Source organism: Cyrtonyx montezumae, unplaced genomic scaffold (genome assembly GCF_038088225.1).
Source record: "Cyrtonyx montezumae isolate F1298 unplaced genomic scaffold, pur_monq_1.0 scaffold_12, whole genome shotgun sequence".
NCBI classification, from domain to species: Eukaryota; Metazoa; Chordata; class Aves; order Galliformes; family Odontophoridae; genus Cyrtonyx; species Cyrtonyx montezumae.
The window spans coordinates 5,178,629-5,190,022 of record NW_027071848.1 but is presented as its reverse complement, the minus strand read 5'-3'; the positions used below and the strand labels follow the sequence as shown (position 1 = coordinate 5,190,022).

Here is an 11,394-nt window from a genome sequence, read left to right as displayed (position 1 = left end):
AGTCCAACCCCCTGACAAAGCAGCTCCCTAGGCCAGGTTGCACAGGTAGACGTCCACATGGGTCTTATTTATTCCATCTGGTTACATTGACAGAACAAGAGAATTTACCCAGCCATGAAATTCTTTTTCTCACTCCATTCTCCATAGCTTGTTTGCAAATCTTGTCTCTGTATCATCGCTGTACGACAGAGGCAGCAGCAAAGTCCACGCATCACCTCCATCTCTCTTCATCACGCCATAATTCATGGTGGGTTTGACTCCGGGCAATTCGAGATAAATTAATTAATGAACCAGGTTAAACAAACTCACTGGCACTCTGTGGAGTTCATAGCAGAGCTGATGAGCCCATGGTCCTCAATCAGACCTGTGTGTTGTATAACAGTTTGTGGTAACACTCAGACTTATACAAAGTTATGTCCTTGGAGATCTTAAACACGAAATGGTGGGAAGAGCACACATTTTCCAGGAAGAGCACACAGTATTTCACAAGTGAGCTGAGGTTCTTTTCTTCAAACTTATTTTTGGTGCTATCTCTTTTCCCTAGAGAGCTCTAGATTGCAGAATTTGGTCGGAAGAGCTCTTCTAACTTCAAGACTAACTTCTAACTTCTGTCTCCAAGACACTGTAAATGTATTTTCTTTGAGCCTGAAGGTGGATGCCCATCATTATTCTCGATCTGGCACTTTCTCCTCTGCAGTAACAATTTCTCCTCATGCGGAGTGGAAACGCATTGGCACAGCTGCCCATTGAGGTGGTGGAGTCACCATCCCTGGAGGTGTTCAAGAACGGTAGATATGTGGCACTGAGGGACACTGGTTAGTGGGCATGGTGGGGATGGGCTGATGGTTGAACTAAATGACCTGAGTGGTCTTTTCCAACCTTCATGATTCTGTGATTCTATGACTTTTCCCACAAAAACATTTTGGGCTTAGCAGGCCTTCAGATTTTAGAGCTGGGCTGCCTATAGATGTATGATTTTCCCCATGATTCTGTGAACACAAACGGAAAGAGAATCAGGAGTGTCCTCCGCCTACAGCAGGCCTGAGATTCCACAAGAATGGAGTAGCACCTACATGAGGACAGAATGGAGCGGTTGTGAATATGACACCACCATTCTTGTCATGGAAGAACTGACGCAGTGAACTGCGTGCTTCATTTCTGCCTGCCTTAGAAAGTAAGATCTGTTTATATCTTCTGCTTTTTTTCCTGTGTTTTTGATGCTCCCGCTGGCACAATGACGCCAGGGTGTTTCAGGAATGCTTATAGGGAAGGGTCTGCAAGACGAAATAGGTTTGGGTATCTCAGTTCCGGGGATAAGATGGACGCTAAAAGGGAGCGAGGTTTGTAGGGCCACCACACACCACACTGCAGGTCTGGTTTCTTTCTTATGATGCTCCTTATTAAGACTAACGTAGAGCATCCAGATCCAAACGGAGAGCGAGCTCCATTCTTTGTTCTGGCGCGGGTGAGCGCTCAGGGAGCTCAGAAAACGCTGTTCCAACAAAGGCACCTGGCGGGGCAGCATCAGGCGAGAACGCCCGAGAAATGAACGTGTGGGATGATGATTTCTTTCCTTCCATACGTTCATTTTTTGGGCCCTCGGGCAGCCGGCGGAGGCGGAGCCCAGGCGGGCAGCCCCCGTTCCTCCCCCACCGCCGGCACAGCCCTTAACAGGTAACGGAGGAGGGGCGGCCGCAGCGGGGTCGGGCCGGGATCTGCTTCCTGGGTTTCCTTTCGCTTCAGCGGGGGCATCGCGGGGAGCGGGACCGGCGCGGCCGGGCTGGGCCGGGCTGGGCCGGGCCGGGCTGGGCTGGGCCGGGTTGGGCGCGGGGTCCGCCCCGTGTCCGCGCCCTCCATCCCCGTGTCCGCTGGCTCTGTGTCCGCAGGTCCGAGCCATGGGGCCGCTGTGCTGCGGGGCGGCGGGGCGGCTGCTGCGGGCGGTCGGGGCCGGGGCCGGGGCCGGGCGGAGGCGGCTGCTGCTCAGCGCAGCCCGGGGCAGCGGGGACCCGGCCGGAGGGAGCCCGGCTGTCCGGAGCGAGGCTTTGGCCGTCAAAAAGAGAGGCTACGACATCACCAGGAACCCGCACCTCAACAAGGTAGGTGCCGCTTGGCACGGCCCTGTGCCGGCTGCGGTGTCACCCTGTGATGCGGGCTTTGGGTAGGGAACGGCCTGCGTCGAGGGAGGGACGGGTGGGGGTGAGGGAAAGGCTCTGCCCCAAAGGGCGGTAGGCATGGAGCAGGCTGCCCAGGGTATGGGCACTCCCACACAGGAGTGGATTTGCAGAGCCAGGAGTTGGGTTCAGTGATGCCTGTGGGTCCTTTCCAACTTGAGATACTCTATGTGATGCGCTGGTGACTATTCAGTGGGCTGTTGGCAGAAGGCACTTGGCTTGGGTAGCGGATGCCCTGAGCCATCCATATTTCCATCTGTGTCCATCGTCAAGACCCAACCCTTGGGAAATGCTCAAGGGACGCAGGAGTACCTGTTACAGAGCATTAAACTTGACAGTACTCAAGGCAAGTTGCAAGTGGTTGCCTCCTAAACAGGCACTGACTTTGTCCTTCGTAGCTGGTCACCTCGCTTCTCTCCATCTGCTGCCATCGTGGTGGTGGTAGCACTGGAAGAGCCTGGGATGGCCAGGAGTGCCTTTGGCATTTGTTTCAGTCACCCAGTGAACGGAGGGAGAAAAGGTCAGGAGAGAGCACTTCGAAAAACCCAATGCCAGTTTTGGTTCTTCTTGTGTTAATGCTTCTTGCCTTAGCGTGCCTACAGCAGTTAGAACTCCACTACCAAAGTAGTGTGTTCTAGAGGGATGAAGATAAATTTATTCTCAGTGTTGCTGAAAGCTCAGTGTCGGTTTTTGTTTGTTTGCTTTTTATAAAACTAAAAGCTTTAGGAGGAGAGTTTTCAATGACATCCATAAGTTGTATAAAATGAATCCCATAATTTAGCCTCACGCTACTTTTCCATCACTTTCCATGATCTGAGAATCAATTGAGTGTGAACTTTGGGTTTATACAAATATATAATTCAAGAATGTTTGGTTCTACTTCATGTTGTTATAAATAAATACCAATATGTTAATAATCTTTAAAATCTGCAGCTAGTAAGCATGGTGTTGATAGTTGCTGGGGCTGCGACGACTGATCTGCCTCCCGTGTCATCCTCTCTGCTGTAGACTGGATCACAGCTTCTACTTTGTGTAGTTGGTATCTCTGAGTGCCATGGCTGCATTCCCAGAGGACAGAGGTGCACAATGACACAGGATTTTATAGAATATGGAACTACTTTATAGGCCGTCTGCTTGAATCATTATACAATAAATGTCTGCGAGGCTGAAGAGAAGAGGAATTGCCAACTGTCTCTCAATGCTGATGAGTTACTGTTTCTTACGTGGTTTGCAGGGCTTATCTTGAGTGTCTGCCTTGTTTTCTTTACTGTTTAATTGTAGAGAATAACATAGCTAATGTTTATAGTAGCATTACATGTAACAGTTTTAACTGAAACATTAATACTTAGACCATTTCTCAACGTAATCACAGAATTGTAGGGATTGGAAGGGACCTCCAGAGACCATCCAGTCCAACCCCCCTGCCAAAGCAGCTCCCTAGCCCAGGTTGCACAGGTAGGCATCCAGGTGGGTCTTGAATGTCTCCAGAGAAGGAGACTCCACCACCTCTCTGTGCAGCTGTGCCAGTGCTCCGTCACTGCACTGTGAAGAAATTCCCATGCACATAATGAAATGATAACATACAACTATGGGAGTCTAACACATTTCTTAAATTGATCTGGCTTCCACAGAGGGACACTCCAAAAGCTTCAGCTGAAATAGGATTCTTCAACCAGTTTGTAGGCGGTCAAGCTATGATTGATGACCATTTGTTCTGCCTTGCTGCAGTGCTGTTAAATCAGAATTAGGGATCTTGATAGGTTTTCAACTGTTGTAGTCTCATCGCACAGCAGTTACTGGTTATGTCTCTGGCTGCTGGGGGTCACTGCCATTTGTCTGAAGCGGACCTTGCTTTTATCTAAGTTTTCATCTGAAAGCTGCTCTGTAGGGGCTACTCCTCACTTCTCCCTGAGAGCCTCTGAAATTTTTTTTTGGAAAAAGACACAGGGCAGCAAGTGTTTTGCTGCTCTGTTCAGTGCACTGGCTGCTTTATGGCTTTTGTGTGAAGTTTCAAGGGTCAGTCTAAAGCTATGAACTATGTGGTGGTTTATTCAACGAAGTTGACTGCATCCCTCCAGCAGAATCACAGATGGATTGACATTGTAAAGTTATTGATCCAAGTCTTTGCTTGACTGCTATGTCAAAGCTGCTTTGTGGAAACCATTTAGACTTTGAAGTCACTGCTGCCAGGTCCTCTCTAATTTCATGCTCAGTATCTGTAAAAGCAAACTGTCTTCTGAGAAGCTCATCTGTTTTCCAAACCTACCTGAGAAAAGGAAAAAACTGGTGATGGACATCAGTTTGCAGTTGTTTTCTTTTCTTTGCTCATTGTTTACTCTGTACTTAGCTAGATTTGTGCTGTAAGGGATATGAGCACTATAGTAAGCAGGGATAGCAAAACGTTCATGAATTATTTGGCCAGTCTGCATTGTGCATAAGATCTTTCTTGACTAGAATGCTCTGGGGAAAATTTAGAGGACAAAATTGACTTTCACTTAAGGCAAAAATGGGTTCCTTCCCTGGGACTTGGTTCAGTTATCAGTTATGTCAAAGATCTCCTTTGCAACACTGGGGAAGCCATGTGCAAGGAAATCATGTAGCTTAAATCATGTAGTTCTTTTCCTGCCTTTGAATGCTGCAAAATTGGAAATCCTAAACATTTTTGAAAATGTCTTGCACAGGGAACTGGTGGGACCATTCCAAGTGCATGCTGGCTCCAGAGGATCTATTGAAAGCTTTGGCCATGGGCCAGGGCAGCAGCAGTACTGGATCCACTGGGACACAAGCCTCTCTTCAGCCTCGAGGAGATTTATCTTAGCACTCAGATTCTGGGAGGAAAGATGAGACGTGTCTTATCCACTTCTTAATTTTTTTAATGCATTCTGTATTCTTGATTTCCCACAAAGCATCAGAGTGAGTTATCAAAGCAGAATTACCACTCTGCTTCTGTAAGAATGAAGAAGGACTGCTCTGGGTTTCTGCAGTGAGCGCTGAAATCTACTGCAGCACACATCACTGAGATGCAGAAGGTTTGTTTGTCCTTCAGCTTTGTGGGGATCAGAATTAAGCAAATCAAGGGTTTTTTGAACATGGCATCAGTAATTTGCCATTGCAGCTGAGACGAGTTAACACAGTCTTGCACATGGATGAAATCAGCCTAAAATTAGCTGGATTAATGAAGTGATTGCATTTAAGCAAAATTAGCAACTAGTTCAAGGGCAGTGCATCTGAAATGTCTGTTGGTAAGGTCAAATCAAAGATGATTTTTCTTTCAAATTATTAAATCTTTTATCTAAACCCACATAGTTACATCCTTAGAACTAGAGTTTCCTGATGACTGGCTAGCAATCTCAGTAGACATTTAACCACTGTGGTGGGCACAGGGATTCTGAGTGACTGTGTGACTCCCTGCATTTGTTGACTTCCCATCTGTTCATGTTCTACAGTGTAAGAGCATGAGATGGGCAGAATTTAGAGGCTGTCCTCTTATTTTTTATTTTTCAGGTGTCTGTGTTTGAGCAAAGTTTAGAGGAGACCAAACATTATTTGTTGTTGTTTTTGTTGTGGTCTTCTTTGTGGTTGTGTTTTTGGGATTTGTTTCTTTATTTAAGAATGCTATGGGTTCTTTAAATACACTGAAACCACACTTGGCTTGAAGAGTTCCCACACAGAAAATAATGAAAGTGGGAGAGTGCAGGGGAAAGTGTATTGCTTACCTGTGCTATGTAGTCACAGAAACACAGAGTACTCGAGGTTGGAAGGGACCTCTGGGTCCGTCTGGTCCAACCCCATCTCAAGCAGGAGGTCTGCAGCACGTTGCTCTGGTTTAAACTGTGACTTCAAGTGAACAGATTCAGTACATTCCCACTCTCCTTCCCAGGTTCGTCACTGTCTGTGCTTAAAAAATAGAGACAAGGCATAAAATGTTTCATGATCTATAGATGAAATATGCTAAGAAAAATTCAAGGCATTACTGACAAGTAATGGTCTTATCTTTGAAGTGCTGTCCATCCTTAATAAAATCATAGGAGATGAAGTTCTCTGCAAAGTCATTGTCCTGGACCTGACATGGCCCCAAGCTGCTGGAGTTCAGCGAGCATTTGGACAACACTCTCAATTGGATTTTGGGTGGTCTTATGTGGAGCCAGGAGCTGGACTTAGCAATTCTTGTAGGTGCCTTCCAGTTTGGGACTATGAGATAGTAATTGTCATCAAATTGAGCCCACAGTAAGCCTGCTGGTGTGCTCCCAATATTGGCAGCAGCGTGCAGAAGTCCTTTTGCTTCCCCATCGTGGAGCACAGCCCCTCTCTTATTGCAGCACCAGGCAGCCATCTGCCTTCCTGTCCCCTTGTGTATCTCCTGCCAACACAGTTGCTCTCTCCTTTGGGATCCTGTCAGTGCTTTACTGTGGAGCTAACATTTGAAAAGTTTGGAAGAGTGGAGGAAGCCTAATGCTGTCAAGGTGAGAGGAGTGTGTCTGCCTGTGTTCACGGGTTCACCAGCCCTGCAAACATCAGTGCTTGTTTTGCCTTTGGCACCTGTAAATGTCATGAGGGGCTTGGGAGTATCTCTCAGGTAGGTTTTATACATTCTGGGTTTATGCTTATGGCCATCATAAGACTCTAATGGGAATAAAATGTGACTTGGACCAAAGTACTTGTTCACTGAGCAGCTTATATCATAAAAATGCCTTTAAAATTGCCTTTAAGTTGTGGAATTCTGTTAGTTTGGCAGCTGCCTGTGCTGCTTTCCTTCTACCTTGTGGTTTTTCTAAGAGAAGCCTTAATTCTTATGGGTCCCTTGTGTTTTGGTGTAAGGGCAGAGCCAAGGCTGAGCACACCTCGTGTTTCATTGGGTGGGCTGAACTTTTTAGACACTTGAATAAGAATTGCATTTAAGTAACGACCTCTTCAGCCAATACTATGAAAACTGATATTGGTGCAGTTAAAATGGATCCAGGCTGAATGTTACAGCTTGTTCAGCATTCCCATTTATTGCATCCAGTGAAAATGTGTGGCAAACCTCCAGCTGATTGCTTTGGAAGCAGTCTGGATGTTGGAGGTAGGAGTAAGTTAGGTGTGGGGGTGCTCCTGTAAGCAGGTTTCACTCCACTGCTTCCAAGCTTTTCCCTGCATGAGTAGCAGGAAATTATATGCCACTGACATTAGAAATTGTGTGCTGCAGTACATGGAGATGAATCTGAATTGGAGCAAACTGATGTGAGCTAGCTGAGGGTGCTGGCAGGCCAGGCTCGCTCACAAGATGAAGCAAAGAGTAAAATGTGGTGGCTTGGTTTTGATTTAGGATGTATTTGCTGTGCAGTTGCGTCCTAACAGAGAATGATCCTGGCAGATTTGTAGTGTTTTGTGTCAGAGGTTGACTTGGACCAAATTCAATCTTACTTGATTTTGAACATATACTGAAATTAGTGAGGGTCAGAAGTGGGTTTCGTTAGGTTTGGGGTGGACTTGGGTAGGGAAGCTCATTTTATAAATTCACAGAATGACCTGAGTTGCATAGTTTGACCTTTAGTTTACTCTGTCTAGTTACATACGCTTTGTTTCTGTTCTATTTCATCTGCGGACACAACCAAGTGCAGTCCACAATTCCTGTAAATCAGCTTGTGTGCAGCATGTCACCAGATGTAAGAATTACAAACGGTGCAGCGTATTTTGAAATTTAGAGTGCAATAAATGGGATTCAACACAATAAAAACAGTTTTTCATATTTATGCACAGCAGTAATATTTTTGCCATACTGTTTATCCCTTCGTGCTCCCCTCCTCACATCTGTAAATAATTCTTAGGTCTTTTCCCTTTAATAAGAAAATAAACTGGAATGTAAGTCATGTTGCCATTCAGAAGGCACACTGCTGCTGGTCTTGTGGCCCCATGCTATTCCACAGTGACATCTAAAGATATGTGCCTTGTGTCGGAGAATGCCTAGGCTCTGTACATCTGTCTGCAGACCCAGTTTGAGCCCAGTGTGAGCGATGGCAACTGGTATAACCACGGTTTAGTCCGTGAACTTAAAACAAGCCACTGCTCTCCACTGATATTCTATTGACACTTCTTTGTGTCACTGTGCTGGTTTTAATCCATGTCACAGGAGTGAATTGACAAATGGCTGTTTTAACTGCCCTGGGGGTTTGCAATGATAGAATCACTGTGGTTGGAAAAGACCTCCAAGATCATCCAGTCCAACTGTCCACCTATCTCCAGGATTCCCCACTGAACCACGTCCTTCAGTACAACATGAGCATGCTTCTGATTTTTAGCCTCCTCTTGAGGCCTGGACACTTGCTATCTCTCTGCCCAGACAACATGACACTTTGATGAATGACTTAGATATTTTCAGCTTAATATAGTATCTTCTCCCTTAATTTTTTTTTTTCAGTGGGAATGCTTTTTATATTTCTGCAGTTAGCAAACACAAAGCTTGGCCATAAACTGAGCCAACCTGGTTCTGACAAAGAAAATAACACTGACACTGAAGTCACCTGTAAATCTGCCTTCTCTGCTTTGCTTCCCTTTGCAGCTCTTGTTTACATATGTTGAAAAAGGGTCAGTGTTCTATGGCACCCATACAGATTTTCAGTGAATTTCTGTATTGTGTATAAAAGGTCAGCATTTCTTTTCTATGTGTCCAGCTTATAAAGTGATGAATCTGTTTTGTAATATGTCCATATGGATTAACTCTGTTCAGCCTCATAAAACATGCAGCTAGGGCTGTACTGTGTTTTGCAACAGAGGAAGAAGTTAGTTATTTCACATACAGCAGTGTTATGTTCTGGACAAGGCATCTTGAACTTTAACCTTTTGGCTTAGCAAATGGATTTGTCACTTCTCCGGGTGGTTAAATTCATTATAAAAGCTATTAAGCTCTGTTTAATCTTCATTTCAAGTGTTCAATGTTAAAACTACAGGTAATCTTAACTGTGGTTGGCTGCACATGAAATAGTGCAAAATCTTGTCGAAGTGTCTGTTGTCAGGATGGTCTTAGCAAGAGCAGGGGCTGGATGGAGGGGCATGTATGTTAGTAAGCCAGCTGATTTAGATGGGGGGGAAGAAGGTAAACAAAGGGATTTTGATGTTCATAGCCCCTCTTTCAGCAACTCTTTATTTTTTCTTATCTCCAACTACATCAGATCAGTCGGTTCAATTTAGAGGCAAAAAACCCTCAACCATATAAAAAAACCCCTCTTTTTCTGGTGAGCCATTTCCTACCCTACCCTACAGGTAACTGGGTGTGTTCATGTTGCCATTTGTATCCATAGCTAATTGCTGATATAAAACCACATCTTCTGTGAATCAGATCCCTGTATCACAGTTGCTGGAGGGACAAGGGCCACTTCTTTTCCTTTTCATGAAGGTATCTAAACGTGGCCATAAAATGAACCAAATGACAATGGTTGCTAGATACAGTGTAAGTCTGAGTGATGTGAAAAGCTAAGTATTATCTAGTAATGTATAGGCTCTCCCTGCAGGAATGATTTCAGCAGAGCTGCAGGGACATGAGAAACACTCATAGTTCCACCAGAATAGTTTGGCAGTTTCAGTGGCTTCTAGGAGAGAGGTGGGGATTTTGCATAAGGACCTTAACAAAGTGATCATGACATGGAAAAGAAGAATTGAAAGCTCTTGTGTCTGCCTCTAGCAGAGGGCTTGGCTTGATGGGCAAAAGTGATGGGAAGCAATGAATGAGGATCAACCGTGTGTCTATGGAGGTCTTTTCTAAGCAGAAGTTAATGCTGATCCCAGTGCTGATGGCTTGCCTTACGCAGAGCCTGCTACTTTATACTTACTAGGGAATTTGCTGACCTTGGCATCTTACACACTTCTCAAGTACACCATGTTCAAACACAAACTCATTTGCTCAAAGAATAATAAAAGTTGTGGGTTTTTTTTTTTTTTTTTTTTTTTTTTGCCTTTAAGATTGGAGCATTTTCAGTGCACGTACCAGTGGGACTTGTTTCTCATTTCACATGTGCAACAGATTCCTCTTAAGTTTGATACACTGCCTAGGTTGTGATGTGCAGCGGTATTTATTAGAAGGAGATGTGTGTGACATGCCTTTCACTTCATGTGCTGATGCCAGCAGCTTTTATGAGCTTATGGACAGGGAAAAAAATGTTTGGTATCACACAGAGATCTCCCTGAACACTGCTGTTTGGTTTCTAAGTGGCAGCGTAGGCTTAACCCATTGGAGGGCTTTCCACTGGCTTCACTTAGCTTTGCATCGAGCCTTGCTAAAATTGAGGAGTGGGAGATTGTTTGGTCACAGAAGGATAAGATTAAGGAGAGTATAGTGTGAAATTCCACTTTGTTATACTCTGTCTTAGCTTTGTCTGCCCAAGCTCATCTTCCTTACAAGCAACAAGTGTTTTGTTGCCTTTCCAAAGCCAAAAGTCATTCTCCAGCACACGGGCAAGGAGAGCTGGACTTCTTCACGAGAGGTGCTGGACAAGAAATGAGTGCAGTAAGTGAGACACCACAGAGAGCTTGGGGCTGTCCTGCAGAGTCCTTGTAGCAGCTTCAGAGTTACCTAAGTGCCTTTGAATCATGTCCTTCCAAATATCCATTGTTAAGGGTAACTGGAATTTTGAAACCAGAATGAATGCATGCCTGATACCAAAGCTGGGTTGCACTCCCTAAAGGCAAGTAGGTGTTTTGGGTTTAACGTGTTACGACTTCAAATACAGTTAACTAAACCATTTGTCATATAAATAGAAGTGATGCAAAAGTGCTGGAAAGGAGCAGCAAGAGCCTGGCTGCTGCTGGAAAATACCTCTGGTGTGCTGGCCACTTATTAAAACTTAATTGCATTTTAAAGATAAGCTTTAATGGGTTTGGCAGTGAGAGAGCAACTGTAATCAGATCTCGTTGTTTTGTACCAGTGCCTTTCAGGTTGCTGTGCAAGGTCAAATGTCCCGTTGACTGGCAGCTGTACTGCTCTGCTGGTAGGAGTGTAACTGGTGTTTGGTGGGGCTGCAAAATAAGTTTCCTACTGGAGCGAAATATAAAAAGTATATGAGAGTCCAGCATTTTCACTATCTGCAAAGCTGAAAACCCTCATAGCATTTATTAGGATTTCCAGCAGGGAAAAAAGGATATTAATCTTGTTTGACTTACAGAACCGTAACACTTGCACTGCAATTTGTAATGCAGAGCAGAATTGTTTAATTAGTATTTCCCAAGGAACAGCAAATTCAGTGAAGTGGGT

General features: G+C 44.9%; 1 protein-coding gene across 1 annotated transcript in view; it reads left to right on the top strand.

Moving 5' to 3' along the window:
* The first annotated feature begins 1,857 nt into the window (after positions 1-1,857).
* ME3 (malic enzyme 3) overlaps positions 1,858-11,394 on the top strand; it is a 113,661-nt gene continuing 104,124 nt past the window's right edge. Inside the window, exon 1 of the mRNA XM_065729957.1 lies at positions 1,858-2,096. Coding sequence (XP_065586029.1) covers positions 1,896-2,096 — 201 coding nt within the window. The 5' untranslated portion in view covers positions 1,858-1,895. The remainder of the gene's footprint in view (positions 2,097-11,394) is intronic.